Here is a 15,543-nt window from a genome sequence, read left to right on the forward strand (position 1 = left end):
TTTGGGACTTGGGTAGTGTGCTTTCTTTGCTCCCTGGCACATCTCCATCCTTCATTTGAGGTGGCATGCTTTGTGAGGATGTGGCTCGGATCTGGGAGTGGTGAGTAGGCAGTGAAGGGAGGGAACAACAGACAGAACAGGGTATGTTCAAGATTTCACTTCTGAGGCAATGATTTTTAGGGAATGTACATAGTAGCACAGGCTTACTCATTATGCAAAGCCTCCAACTCATGAAACAGTGTTAAGTCCTCAATTTAGTATTTTTAAAAGGCAGTATTTCTATCTGTTGGCAGTTACTGCTGTAATTTCTTGTCCTGACATCTAATTTCTTGTACATGGAACCAGTATTTCAACTCTGCATTTCTTCCATTCCCCACCTTTGTTGCCTTTATTACTGTTCAGAGGCTTCTGTCACATCCTGTAGCCTTAAAGCAAACTCTGTACCTGAAAGTAAATAAACTAAATATCTCAATATCCACAAGCCTGAAGGATTTCCCAGAGACAATCCTGAAGGCTGGAAATATCTTCCCTGAACAGCAAGTACTGTTTGTGCAACTCCAGTTGCAGCTTCCACATGGTTTTCCCAGTTACGTGATCCAGCCGCCATCAATGCTTTTGCTTCTCCATGAAAATTACTCCTTTGTAATTTAATCTAGAAACTGTTGCAGTCTGCTGCAACTAGTTCATTAGTGGACAAGCTTAAACCAAGTCAATAGAATATCAGTTTTAACCACAGATTTGGTTTGACCTTAATCGGAATAGTAAAATGTAGGAGCTATAAAATGCCTCTGGATCTTTTTCCACCAACATTCTGCAATTTCCATTTGGTTCCAAAGAATACTTTATTTCTCTCTCTCCAGCCCAAGCTGCAGTCCATGCTGTGTAGGTAAATTGTCAGTGCTGTTTAGTTCTGGACTTAATCCTTTATCTTTTATTTTGTTCATTTCTTCGTGACATAGTAAAGCCTTGCTGTCTTTCTAGGATTCAAATTTGCATACTTTTCAAGGAAGCAATTCTTCAGTCCTCTTCTAAATATGTGCCCTGGTTCTAGACCAAGTGCTTTTAGTTTTTCACATTAGCAATTTGTTCTTTTCATAAAAGATGTCTGTTATCTCTTCGTCATGTTGTTCCTTTTATCATTTATAATTGCAAAATCTTGTTGTAACATGCTCCCTAAACACATTTCCCTTTTAATACACTGGAAGAACAAAACCCTGGGAAAAAAACCAAAACCTAGAGTAGTTTCAATCAAGGAATCTAGATTTTTAAAGATATTTGAAAGTTTCTGAAATTACTTCCAATTACTGCTTTTAATTGATTTTTTTTTTAAATAAAGTGTAAATGTCCTGATAATCATATTCAGTCAAAGTCTACCAACTTTAAATGAAATACTAGGTCAGGTCATTATCTGATATTAGAAACAAGTATCTTCGACATTGCCATCTCTTTTGTTTCCTAAAATGGCAGTGTCAAAGGCAGTGCCTCTGACCTCATCTTGCTATATTAAATTAAAGAAAATCAAATAATCTAATATAAGCATTCCCTTAGTGTGGAGGAGTCTTAAACCCTGTCGTCTTGTTTAGATTGTTTTGACACATCCAGCATCCTGTGGGATAACTGGTACTTGTGAGCTGACCTTGCAAGCTGACTCCTTTGGGTGATTCCAAAAGCCTGCTTCTAGGCTGGAGGTGGATTTGGTTTCCCTCTGCCACAATGGTGTCCCTCTTTCACTCTTCTACCTCTTCCAAATGTCCTTAGTAGCCCGGTCATGCCTTGAGTGTGCCCCTGTGAGCTCCAAAGTGTGTTTGAGGGGATCACGGCCCGAATGCCACTGAATTTCTCAAACATTATCTTGAAGAACTTAGAGTCATGCGTGAAGTTTGTCTCCTCATCAGAAACAGTAGAGGTGCTTTGAAGGAAATTCAAAACCATCAAGATTGTTGCCGTTGCTGCTTTACCATTCTCTGTTTTCTTTTCAGTCTGGTTTTTACCCCTTTATCCCTTTTTCCACTTCATGATGATCACGCTGTGCCCTTCTGCTTTATTCACCTACCTCTGTATTACCTGAAACAACAGGATCACCTTGGGAATTAAAGTGGGAACAGAGAGGATGTCATGCAGAGTCAGGAGTGTTTCCACCCACCAACTTGTACACCTGAAGCGCCATTTGTCAGGTCCCAGGTTAGAAAAGAGTAGTAGACATGAAAAAAGTCAACAGGCTCCTAAAACGGGAATTACAGGAGCTGTGGAGGTAAAGAGGTAAAGAAAACACAGTTGTATGATCTTGATGACAGCAATGTGGGCCTGAAGTGGAAACTTCAGGTCTGGGAATGAGGTTTAATGTGTTTACAAGACAGATGGTAAGTGATCAGCACCAATCCCAGTCCAGACTTCTGCTATTCAGGATTATGGCATCTCGGTACTATGTTTAGGATCCTTTTTATTTATATGGTATTTGGGTGCACTCATGTTCTGTATTTATAATCAGTATTTGTTCCTATTTTAGGTGTTTTAAAGTTCTTTTAGTCACTATATGTCTTGTTTCTTCAGACACACTCCAGCCTACTCTATTTTATCATTTTTACACACATGCATACATAAGAAAAAAATGTTTGTATAAGTCTGAACAAGTGTAGATAGCATTTGATATGAGATTTAAAAGTGAGTAAACATAATGCATCTACTTACTTTGAAAGTACTAATCTAGCTTTTATGTACTTTAATTTCATTCTATATTTGTATTGAAAATGTGAGTCAGGATTTTTTCTGGGATCTGCTTCACAATTCAGAACTTGTTATTTGATCTTCCTTAGGTTACTTACTCTTTCTGTGCCATAATTTACCTACATCATCATCATAATTGTAATTATAATAATCACCTACTTCATGAAACATTATGGGGCTCATTTATGAGTGATATTCATAAACTGCTCTGAGAAACTCTGTAGAAAGATCCCATAAAAATATAATTACAATTTTTATTTAAAGTGCATGTAGCTTACAAACAATGCTGATTAAAAGTAGTGCAGTAAAACACTTTTAACTTATTCATCAATGACTCGGATGGAGGGGTAGATGCCTCCTCAGCAAGTTTACCGATGACACAAAGCTGGGAGGAGTGGCCAATGCCCAAGAATGCTGTGCAGCCCTTCAGAAGGACCTTGACAGGTTGGAGAGATGGGCAAAGAACCTTCTGAAATTCAACAAGGGCAAGTGCAGGGTCCTGCACCTGGGAAAGAACAATCCCATGTACCAGTACAGGCTGGGGGCCAACCTGCTGGAAAGCAGCTCTGGGGAAAAGAAACTGGAGGTCCTGTTGGATGACAAGCTGTCCATGAGCCAGGAGTGTGTCCTTGTGGCCAAGAAGACCAGTGGGATCCTGGGATGTGTTAGAAAGATCACTGCCAGCAGGTCATGGGAGGTGATCCCTAAGGATGATCTCTACTCAGCCCTGGTGAGGATCACCTGGAGTGCTGTGTCCAGTTCTGGGCTCCTCGGGACAAGAGAGACACTTTGCTCCTGGAGTGGGTCCAGCGGAGGGTGACAAAGATGATCAAGGGACAGGAGCATTTCTCATCTGAGGACAGGCTGAGGGAGCTGGGCCTGTTCATCCTTGGGAAGAGACCACTGAGAGAGGACCCCATCAATGTCCATCAGTATCTGAAGGGAGGTTGCCAAGAGGATGGAGCCAAGGTCTGCTTGGTGGTACCAGCTAACAGGACAAGAGGCAATGGGCAGAAACTGATCCACAGGAAGTTCCACCTGAACATGAGGAAGAACTTCTTTACTGTGCAGCGACCGTGCACTGGAACAGATTGTCCAGAGAGGTTGTGGAGTCTCCATCACTGGAGATTTTGAAGAACCATCTGGACACAATCCTGTGCAATGTGCTCTGGGATGACCCTTCTTGAGCAGGAAGGTTGGCCAGATGACCCACTGTGGTCCCTTCCAACCTGCCCCATTCTGTGATTCTGTGAAAGCAGCAATTTGTGAGTGTGCCCTTGCTACAGTTGACATCGATGCTTACTAAGCATGGTGTTCCAGGTGGTAATTTGCCTCCTTGCATCAAAAGTGATAGGCAAGGTACAGTGATCACTGCTCTGTGATATACCGAGCAAAATGAGGAGCAGCAAGTCCCACTGATCTGGGAACTCAGTACCTGGAGCTGCTGCCTTTCTCAGGAGACTGCCCCTCGCAAGTCCTTCTGCTGGCCAGACCAATCTAAACCTGCCACGTGCCAGCTTTGGCACCCGTTCTGCATTATGGAGAACTGGGAGCCTAGGGGAAATTATTTTGACTCAAGTGACTGAGTTTCAGCACAAAGAACAGCCACTGCTGAGGCCAGACTCTATTGTAGCAAGAGTTTCCAGCAGAGACCCCCATGTGTTTATTGAATTGCATCAGTTTAAAGATAAATCCATGAGTGGACAGAATGAAATCTCTTTCCAGACTTATTCAGTTATTTGCATTTTTATCATAACTCAGCTTGTCCTCTAAAGCATTCATTTTTTTTAGTGATGTGTTGCATGTACATATGAAAATACTAACCTTAATGCTGTATGTTCCTACAGATGAGGATGAGGATGATGATAATATTGAGATAGATACTAACGAGGAGGTTCCTGAATGCTCTGTTACTGAAGGTGGAGATGAACTTACTAACCTAGAAAATGACCTTGATTCAACGGGTAATTTAAATAATGGCTATTTTGTGTATTTTGCATGACTAACACTCCATCGTCATAAAAGTACTGTTGTGCTGCTTGTCTCTCTGTCGGATTTATTCCCTTCTGCCTTTTCAGGTCTTTTAAACCCTAGTGCTTAATATTCTGCATTCATGTTTAGTTGGAATTTAGAATCAACAAAATCATTATTTCCAACAATGGCAGATTTAAATGCCTCTTGCTTGTTTGAGGGGGAAGGGCACTCCAGGCCAGATTGGTAAAGCAGAGACACCTGAAAGCACCCTGCCTGGATTGTGCCAGGTAGGCAGAGGAGTGAGCAATGGCATGGGTGAGTACAACTGCCACTCTGCACTGCCATCCTGGCCCCTTTGCTCAGGGAAGAGGAGCAAATGTGTCTGTGTTTGTGCAGACTTGGTATCTGTCCTTCTGAAGACCAGTTCTTGTATTTACACCTTGTCGCTCCAGTGGGGGCGTGGAGGTATAAATTGGAACAGAATCAGTTCCATTTACTTTACAATGTTCAAATAATAGGGGGTTTATTAATACATTAGGACATAGGAATGGTATTTCCCCCTTTCAAAAATATTCAAGCAAAATTGAAGTTCATGTGATAAATATGATGATAAATATGTTGGAATCTTACAAGGGAGATGCTTATTTTAAAAGGAGGTAGATCCTCAAAGACACAAAAGGAATTGCCCACCCGTTAGAGGCTCATCTGCTTGCAGAGAGCTGCTGAAGGAGTTAGTTCTCTGTTACAAGTCTGTGTGATCCAGGCAGCCCTGCGGAGTGCCCAGGGTCTCTGTTTGTGGTGGGCTTCTCTGTCAGAACCTTTCTGCTCACTGCAAGTTACCTCAAACCTGGAGAATGCTGGCCAGAACGAGACTGCATCGTGAAACAGTCCATGCAAGAGAGAACATCTTCAGCACCCTCTGACTTGATTCTGCCCGTGCCAGCTGAGCCCAAGTGTGTAGTCCTAATATATGTATATGTGTTATGTATATCGAACTTTCTAGTCTTGTGTGGATGCAAAAATATTAGAGTTGTGTCCTTTATTTTTTTTTTTCTATCTGAGGATTTCCAGGCACATAAGAAAATACATCTAGTGCTTCCAGCATTTGAATTTGGCTTACTTAGAGCAGAATACTGTCAAATAATTTTCCAATAAAAAGTGGTTCATTTTAGGAGAAATAGAAAATCAGTAAGTGAATATGCCTGTCACATTGCCTCAGTGGTTTAGCAACATTTATTTATGTGGGGTTTTTTTCCTGAGAAGTACCTTCTCAGGCATACAAACCCACAACCCAATGCTTCATGTCCACCATGGGAAAACATTCTGAAAAAAAAATTAGGACATCATTTTGCAGTTCAATCTGCATAGAAGCCAAAGGTATAGACAAGTAAGAGTGATACAGTGTAATGCTGTGATAGAAATCAGAGCACACGGATTTTGGTGTAATTCTGCCAATTCAGACCAAGTTCTAATGAATCTTCTGGGAACATCTAAAAGTAAAACTGTAAGGGATGTTTCACATTTAGGGTCATTAATGGCCCACCATAATTAGTTTTTCCCAGCTGAATCTTAGTCCCACCCATCTCTCTCAAGAAGGGAAAACTTTATTTTTACTGCTTCGTGGTTTCAGATATTGCTTCTGTCTGTATTTGTCAGCACTTCTACCATGCGCTGTTGTGAACCTCTTATATCATAGTTATTACATGGTGTTTATGTATAAACCCACAAGAACGTGCATGTACTTACATGTGAGCCTCAATTAAGGACACCCTGACTGGGTGTGGCAGAGGAAAGGGAAACTATCCCTCATCATAATCCAACCCAACCTGTCGCTGCTGGAGGCAGGCAGTATTTGGTTGCCAGCGTGCCAAAAATGTTTTGGCTAATATGAATCGGAGAACTCCATACCTTGGAAGGAGCTGTGTGGCAAAACAGTCATGACTCCACTTTCCACACCAGCTAGAAGTCACCAGCCTGCAGTGAAAAACTCAGGTTGGGCATTTAGGAAAACATACCAACTGCTATTTCCTCTGCATTTGACTCAAGGCCCAGGTGTAAGTGCATCATATGTGCAGGTGATGCTGCACTCGCTCCAGTTCAGGGGTGATTTCTCATATGGGGGCTGCATGTAAAGAATGTGTGTCTGGGGGCTTCTGCACCAGTGTTTTTCTGCTTCCCTACCCATGGTTAGCTCCAGTCTACACAGTCCTGTGCGGCAGCTTGTTATTAACACCTTTGTCCTTCTTATGTGTGTAGGTAACTATGTGTGTGGGTGTGTTACAAATTCATATAGTCAACATTCACATACAGAATGAGCATTACTGGGAGGTAAAATTCTCAACTACTGTTTATTTGGGCTCTGATCCAAGTTGCTAAAATTGATAATAAAAATTTGGGGACTTCAGCAGACTTTGACTCTGTCCCATGGATGCAGTTCTGAAGTGTTTTATGACTCTTCAAGCCTCAGCATATTCTATAAATCGGAGTAAATTATTACTAGAAAGTCACTTTTTCGATTCTGAAATTTTAATGTTGAGAAACTGTGCCAAGAAGCCTTAGGATGAAGTACTAGTTCGTAAACTTGAGGGGTTATCAGTATGTAAATTATGTGATAAATTGTCAGGTATCATCTTTAAATAAATGGCTCTTTAAGTGTGTTTTTATACCAGAGTATAGGTATGTACCCACTGGGAGTAACTTTAAACATTGTTGACTTTATGTGTTTTTCATCTGCTACTGTCTGCAAGCATGTTTACTTATTCAGCTGAGTGTTACATATGTTTTCTTGAGAAAACGTAGGAATATCTCTGTACTGTACACAAACTTGCACCAATCCCAATGGCAAAAAAAAAAAAATTCCTTCTACTTTTTATTTTTTTAGTTTGAACCGATAGCAAAGTGAATTAAATCTACAGTGAATTAAATCTACCTTTTAAATTGCTACATTGTTGTAGCGACTCTGCATTGAAATGCATCTCACTCTGTTGTATGTGGTATTTGCATATTTAGCAGAACAAAACAGTAAGTTGATGGATTTGAAGCTGAAGAAGCTCCTAGAAGCTCAGCCACAGGTGGCAAATTCACTCTCCAGTGCTGCTCAGAAAACTGTAACAGATAGCTCAGAGCAAGACATTAAGGTAAGTTTTGCTTAATGCTTTTGTTTTGGTACCTGTGTGTTATGTTTGAGGGTTTGTGTTTTGTGAGAAGGAAAATAATTTCTTATCAAATCCTTCAGAGTCAGAAACACAGAAAATCTTCATGGCAGTGCATTTATATGATTTGCAAGGCACTGGGGTTTTTCCTGTGATTAATCAACATTTTTTTTTCTTTTTTTTTTTAATCATGATACTTGTTGGCAAAACACTAGCAGATCTAAGAAGCATCTCTCAATTCTGGCTGCTCAGGTTGTTATTGATATCAGAAATGCAGCAGAGGCTCCATCCTGCTGCTGGTGCAATCAGCAGCAAGACTCTACCTGACTTAAGTGGGAGCAGGATTGGACTCCCAGGGATTTACTTCCCTCCCAGTCCTGGTCCTCTGTTTTTCCTGCATTAAAATTAAGCCATGGTACACTTTAGAGGCATACATACTTTGGGTGCTTTATGAGTGCTTCTGAGAAAAACAGGCACGAGTATGTGGTATATGTGGGCATTTTGCCTATTCTTAGTGTTCACCACTACAGCATAAAGTGCCCACCAATCAATTTTCAGTTTCAGTTTCTTAATTAGACCCTTGTGTTCTTACTATTCTATTTTTTTAAAATAGTCCCTGTATGTCATTAATATCCCTATGGCTCTGGGGCACTTCCAGTTGGGTATAACTTTTCACCCACCTGCAGTCTGTGGGGAGAGCGCTGCTGACTGAAAGGATTTCCTTCCCCAGATACAGAGATGCTTTGAAGTCCCAAAACAATGACTTTCATTGCTTTTCCCTTACACTGTCAGTTCCTATAAATTGGTGATGAAAGTGTGTGGCAGCAGCAGAGGACTTTCGGTCTCTATCTTTGAACAAAAGGAAGCCTGGATCAAGTCTGATTTTTGCGTTCAATTTAGCTTTCTGCAGTGGATTTAATGCAAAATGAAGCTGGCCCAAGAATAATACAATGGATTGAAAAGGCTAACTGAATTAGTGGGCTTAGAGGAATACATTTGTAAAGTGGCAGAAGTCCCCAGTCATAAAAAGGTTTCTTAAAATGGGATTTACTAGCTAATCACACTGATATTTTAGCATGTTGCCAGGCCTAAAAAAATTAGTCATGTTTGTTTATTTTGGTAAAGACTCTGGTTTAGGCTGTCAAATGGTTATTGTGCTAATAACAGGAAACCACCTTTTATTTAACCAGAATCATAACCACCTGATTAGTGCAGCTGAAAAGTCATCCAGGGACATAAGCAATACTTGTTTACACTTAATTCTGTGAAATGACACACAGGCTGCCTCTTAGGGTAATTTGGTATCACCTAACCTAACAAAAATGGTATTTCTCTTTATAAAAAGCTCTTGTGAAGGAGTTGATTCTTTTTAAGGTACTTCCACAAAAAGGTGCAACTTAACAGTTTATCTCTGCGTTGGTCTTTTCTAAGGAAGAGTTGAAAGGCAGCGTTATAAGGAATATATGGTGTCCATCTGTTCTCATGGAGCTCTTGGCATTGAGGTGGATTTGTTTTTTAATAAAATGCAGTTTACAGGTTTCTAAATGAGGCATTCTGTGTTTGTGGAAAAGGATAAACTGTTACCTTCCCTTGGGGATTGTGTATCCCCGGCCTCCTTGAGGCGAGAGAATAGGCCGTTGGAGAACTCCCTCATTACCGATTGTCTCAATGCAGAGGAAGGGCAAAGTCTTGGTAGCTTTTGATAACCAGTTTCAGCATTCAGCAGGCTTAGCTATTAGTCATGCATCTTAGCCTTTCCCTATTTACTTTCAAAACACTTAATAAAAATAATAAAAGATTAGGTATAAAATGAAATATTTGTTTGGTACACAGCACCTCGGTATCTGCAGTTTCCACACACCACAGTGGTTCAGTCTTCTGGGATATTTGGTGTTGATAGAATCATTTGAATTTGTTACCAGTATTAACATAGGAAGCCCTGGAAAAGATAATTGTAGTTTCCTTAGCTGTAAAGGGCTTACTTACAAATCTGGCTTTGGAAAGTTATAGCTGATGAAATGCAGTTCAGTGGGGTAGCATTATAATCCTACCTTTTAGACTTCATCCAGCATTAGTGGTTTATCTCAATGGGCATAAAATTAGAAACTAGTTCTTCTTGTCATACAAGTCTATGGGACTACAGAAAACGACAGATTTCTGTACCGGGCTGGGAGAGAGGCTAAAGGCAACACGCTTTAAAATGATACAGATCGTGTTCAGGGACAGAGACGCTGCGACTTGGCAGCAGCTCGCTCGGTGCTTGGCAAAGCAAAGGTGCAAAGGAGGGATTTTTTTTGTTTGTTTAAAATCGGCATTGCTGGCAAATGCTTGTCACAATGAATAGGTCTGGCTGGTAAAGAAGTGGAGAGTTCTGCAGGAGGGTGCCCACAGAGCAAAAAGCCGGTCGTTGCCACCACACGTTAAGCAAAAACAAACAAACAAACAAAAAGGCAAAGTTAATCACTCTTCTACTTTTTTTCCCCCCGCAGCTGATACTTCCATCCAATATAAACCACAGCCCAAGTTGTGAAATCCACTTCTGTAAAAGCTGTGTCCTGTCCCCTCACAAAAACGTACCTTTCAAATTAATGTCTTCCCGCTTGTAAACAAAAGAAACTGTTGTGTGTCTGTTTTTTTCCCAGCAGAATGGAACAGAGGAACATCGTGCTGAGCGATCACAAAAAGCAGCAGAACGGTTTAGAAATCCCGTTGTGTTCAGCAAGGACTCGACTGTCAGGAAAACTCAGCTCCAGTCTTTCAGTCAATACGTGGAGAGCAGACCAGGTAGGAGAAAATATAAAACCTGTTTTCCCATCTTATGATTTAATAATATTTAACAATAAATATATGAAAACCCGATAATGTAAGTCCACATTTCAATACATAAATATCAAGCTTTATAATAATTTTACATGTCTTTTCCCTTTTTTCAAGAGATGAAAAGGCAGAGATCAATACAGGAAGATACAAAGAGAGGAAATGAGGAGAAGGCTGCGATAGCTGAGACTCAGAGGAAGCCATCAGAAGATGAAGTGCTTAATGTATATTAATTTTTTGTCTGGTTTCATGATTGCTGATAATTCCAAACTGTATGTGGAAATAGTGCCTTTATTTGTTAAAATGAGATGTTAGGGTTTTTTAGATGTCAATCTCCAGTGCATTCAAAGCAGAGTGAGAGGGGTGCACTGTTGAATTAGTCTGCAGTGTGGTGATAATTGTCAGATAAAAAAAATGAATTTTTCAGAGTTCCACAGCCCCAGCTTCCTTGAGACATTTCCATCAGGGCACTTCCCATAAAGAGATTCCAGTATTGATCTACCGGGAGGATTTTAATTATTACAATAGCAGATACCGCAGAGCTGCAGTTAGAGGGAAGAGTCACATGAGACCTGCTAGAATTTCTCAGCCAACCCATTTTGTTGGCTTGGGTTAATGGGTGTTCAACCTTTCCATTATCCAGATCAGCCGTGAATTACTAGCTGAATGATGTTTGCATTAATATAATATATATGGTAATTTCTTCACTTAATTAACGGGGAGGTTCAGCTCAGTAGGGGTATGGGCTGATCATGTGTAAAATTGATTTGTGAGGGAAATATTTGATAGACCGCAGGGAGAAAGCTGGTTTTGATGGACAGCTGCGGGACAGAAGCAGGAAGAACCAAGTTTTAACCTGAATTTTTTTTTGCCTGAAAGCGCAACACAGCCTTTGAGGGTGGTTGTTTGTTGCTCTCCATAGTTTATCTGAACACATTTGTCATTTTTGCTGGAGCAATCTAGAGCTGAGTAGCAATTTTGTACCGCTGTCATATCTACGACAAAACATCAAACTTTTTACAAGCAAGAGTTATTTTTAGCCCAGTTGTACTTTTGCAGAGCTGAAAAGGTCTGGCACAGTGAATTTGCATTATATATGCAGATGATACACATGAACTCTTGGGATATTACAGCCTGACACAGCATTTCTTTTCATGTTCTAATAGCAATTGTTAACAATTATGCATGCTGACATTAGGGAAGTTTTCATACTATTTTCAATTAATTATAGTTGATGAAAGGCAATATATTGCACATCACTTCAACTCCTCGGACTGATTTTTTTTTTCTTTCTTCACAGAATGCTCTCGGGGAGTTTTGGTTTTGTTGTTGTTTTTCTGGCTATACAACAGGTAGAAAGAGGTTTTCCATTAGAGGTGATACTGTTGGCTGTTGTGTAGGAAGAGAAGGACCAAATTAATCAGGGCGTAATGTTCTTAAAATCGGATGACCCAAATTTCAAAGTTCTGTGCTCATTACTGGTCCAGGGAGCTCAGCCATGCTGTTAGCTTTCACTTTGAACATGTCATTATTTGAAATAATATGCTGTGTATGTTATGCCTGTTGCCTGAATATGAAGCTGAATTGATTATTTCAGACACATTTACAGAAAAACAATTGAAAATGTTTGGTGAAAGTATCTGAGACCCTTATGCAGCAACAAGTTAGGCCTCATAACTTTCTAGGGAAAGGAGCCTCATAAGAAAAGCCTGTTTATTTTTATGTTCCCAAAGGACAGTGATTTTTGTTGCATACTTTACAGAGTGCACGTGAAACGTGAAATCATTTTGTCAGGAGTTTGTTTTTTTCCCTATTTAAAACATTCACCAAGGCTCTGGGTCAGGCATGGGAGAAAAAAGTGCAGGAGGTTACTTGGAAGGAGTAATACTGTTTTTCGTAACTTATGCAAAAACGTACTTAAGGAATGACATTTCAGCATTGTGTGAAAGCTGTTGAGCCAAATGAGAACAACTTGGAGGTCCTGAATGGCTTTGCTTGGGCTCCAACAAGACAGCCTGACCACTTTGGAAACACCTGGAGGTCTGTGTGGTCATCTGCGGGGCAGTGCTGAGGAGTTACAGGGTACAAGAGGCAAACTTGACTTGTTAGTGTTCCTACAGCTTTCTTGGTAAGGTTCAGTTGGATTTATCAACTGGACATCCCAGGACCACCTCCTGGCATAGAGGCAGGACAGCTCGAGTTAGTCTCCAGGCACCTGAGTATCTGTCCAGGGCTGTTTGTCACCACTTTTCAGGATAAGAATTACAGTTTGACTAATTAGTGGTATTTGTACAGCTCACCCTGTAACAGGACGATTCCTTCAGTCAGAGAAACCCAGAGAGGCGTGATGGCCCAGGCTGGGGAGCCTCAACATCACAGTTGCCTCAGAGGAGCCACACAAGCCAGGGAGCTTGTTTCGGATTTCTTTTTAATCTTAAAAGCCCACTTTTTATTTGTCATTAGGGACTCTTGTTCTAGTTCTTCTAGCCCCTAAAGTTAACATTTTAAAATTGAGTAAGTAGAAATGGCACGTTAAATAGTGCCTTATTTGGATTACCTTTCTTTTCATAATGCTTTGTTACTACAGCTTTTATGTGCTTAGAAATAAATTAGAGGAATTTCAGAATATCTGCCAGGTAGTAAAAAACTGCAGAATCAAATGTTCCCTAGAGAAAAACCAGGGTATTTTAATAAACAAATAAGGACATTTGGCAAAATTGTAAAGTTTATGAAATGTGTTAGCTTTTTGGTAGTGAGCATGATATTTGGTTGTTTAGGTAAGTGCCTTACTAAGTGTTTGTGGAAAGGAAAAATGCAACTTACAAGTGATGTTTTTTCTTCTTGTTTGTTCTCTTTAACAGAAAGGGTTCAAAGACACCAGTCAGTATGTTGTAGGAGAATTGGCAGCACTAGAGAATGAGCAAAAGCAAATTGACACCCGTGCCGCGCTGGTGGAGAAGCGCCTTCGCTATCTCATGGACACAGGTACGGTGCCCAATTACACTGTAAACAGTTTTGGCAAATTGAGCGTTCACAAACTCTTATAGAGTTTTGGAAGTGTGAATCTTTGAAGCCTGAATGTTCAGCAAAACTGCCTTGAAAATAAAAAGGCTGCGATTTGCAGCCACCTCTCTGGGCCCTGGTGATAAGAGTGCCTTCATGGGAAGTGATAACTTGCCCTGATACCGTGTGAGCCAGCACTATTGAACAGTGTGCTCATCCATGCAGAGTTGGAATACACATCTGTGCCTCATTGATATGCCACTGCTTAAAAAAAAAAAAAAAGAAAAAAAAAAAAAAAAAAAAAAAAGTAAGATCTTCACTGTTCTACTGATTCAGTGGGAAAAAAAAATTTGGCCAGCTAAAGCCATGTACTGCATGAAACAGAGCACAGTACATGGAGGAAGGCTCCATTGACTAGATCTCTGAAATTTGAGAATACTATCTGGTTACTGATGCTCCACAATTATTTTATTTGTTTATTTTCAGGAGGGTGGGTTTTAAAAGTCTGTAATTCTTGGTGTTGTACGTGCCACTGAAAGAATTAAAGTATATGGGCAATTTTTTTGTTAAAAACATGATGGCTGTGATTTCAGTGGTGAACATTAGATGGGTATTAAGTGCTGGTGATCATCAGAGATGGAGAGTTTTAACCACATCAGTTGGAAACAAAAGGTGTTTGGATGTTTCAAAAGCAAATTATATTGTAGGTCCAAAAAGCGTTCTTCCTGTCCCTTGGGGGAAAAAAAGTTGGTTGGTCCAAATTACTTTGTGAGTAAATTGTCTTTGAAAGTTATATGTATATCTGATGTTATAAACTTGAAACCTGACTTTAACTGAAATAACAGGTTTTTAAGTAGATTTTAATCCAGTGTTATGTTTTGTAATACAGATTAATTGACTTTAGTTAAAGTTCAGTACTTTGAAATAAGCCTGCCATGTTTATCCAAATATTTGGATTTTTTCAGTGTATTTACTGTCTCACGTGCTCAGGTTATTTGACTTTTTGAATAATTTTACAAAAACGGGTAAACCAGAAACTGTTTCCACGCTGAATGAATGTTTAGGAGGACTTTTACCTGTTATGGTCTTTTTAAGTACTTTCTCAAGTGGATTACAAGACCTTTAGTTATTTGACTTGAAAAAATGTGTATATATTATCCTGTACTTTCTTGTGTACATTTTTATATTTGTGAAGTGTATGTTCTGCAAAAAAGAGCCACTATTGTACAAGAGTACAATGTTCCACAAGTCTTATATGTACTCCAGATACCATCTATAGATACATATGGAGTCATCAGCATAGCACTTGGGGATTTTAAAAACTTTAATAACCATGTTATTATTTGATTTTTGTCATTTACTCTATTTTTAAAGAGATTTCTTGTGGATTTTAATTTCCTGTATTTTGAAGTATGACAGAAGTTGGTATATTCCTCCTGTCATACCCATAATGAGGTGATTTTTTTTTTTTTTAAGTATCTTGCATAAAATAGGGAGTCTAGCACAGAGCTAGAGAGTAAGAGCATAGCTGTAAGGTTTGTAACAGGAATACTAATGAATATCCATTGCTTCTTGTACCAGGGAGAAGGGGACAAGTGGTGCAGCCGTAATAAAAAAGTTGCTTTTACGTTGATCATATCCTGAGCATTCAGGATTTAACTTAAAGCAAGTGATTTGACAAGTCCTTCATGAGCATCCTATTTACGTTGTCAGCTTAAAAATGCAATTTAGGAGAAAACCTGTGAAAACTGGTGGGTTGTGTAGCCTCGAAAGCAGGGATTCTCAAACTTCTCTAGCTGTGGCTCACATCCTACCAGAGAGCCTATCCTCATGTACCACCTCCCCTTCCAATCAATATCCCACTTGTCATGAG

At 39.9% G+C, this 15,543-nt stretch overlaps 1 protein-coding gene across 12 annotated transcripts in view; it reads left to right on the top strand.

Moving 5' to 3' along the window:
- Positions 1 to 15,543, top strand: part of EHBP1 (EH domain binding protein 1) — a 210,109-nt gene that overhangs the window by 159,770 nt on the left and 34,796 nt on the right. For 3 of the 12 annotated variants that reach the window (XM_050316897.1, XM_050316908.1, XM_050316901.1), the window contains 5 exons: positions 4,572 to 4,688; positions 7,708 to 7,835; positions 10,493 to 10,634; positions 10,785 to 10,891; positions 13,529 to 13,652. In XM_050316897.1, the coding sequence (XP_050172854.1) occupies positions 4,572 to 4,688; positions 7,708 to 7,835; positions 10,493 to 10,634; positions 10,785 to 10,891; positions 13,529 to 13,652 (618 nt within the window). The remainder of the gene's footprint in view (positions 1 to 4,571; positions 4,689 to 7,707; positions 7,836 to 10,492; positions 10,635 to 10,784; positions 10,892 to 13,528; positions 13,653 to 15,543) is intronic. The other 9 variants (XM_050316900.1, XM_050316903.1, XM_050316907.1 and 6 more) reach the window with 7 other exon arrangements.

Source organism: Myiozetetes cayanensis, unplaced genomic scaffold (assembly GCF_022539395.1).
Source record: "Myiozetetes cayanensis isolate MyiCay16 unplaced genomic scaffold, myiCay2020 scf2-11, whole genome shotgun sequence".
Taxonomy (NCBI): domain Eukaryota; kingdom Metazoa; phylum Chordata; class Aves; order Passeriformes; family Tyrannidae; genus Myiozetetes; species Myiozetetes cayanensis.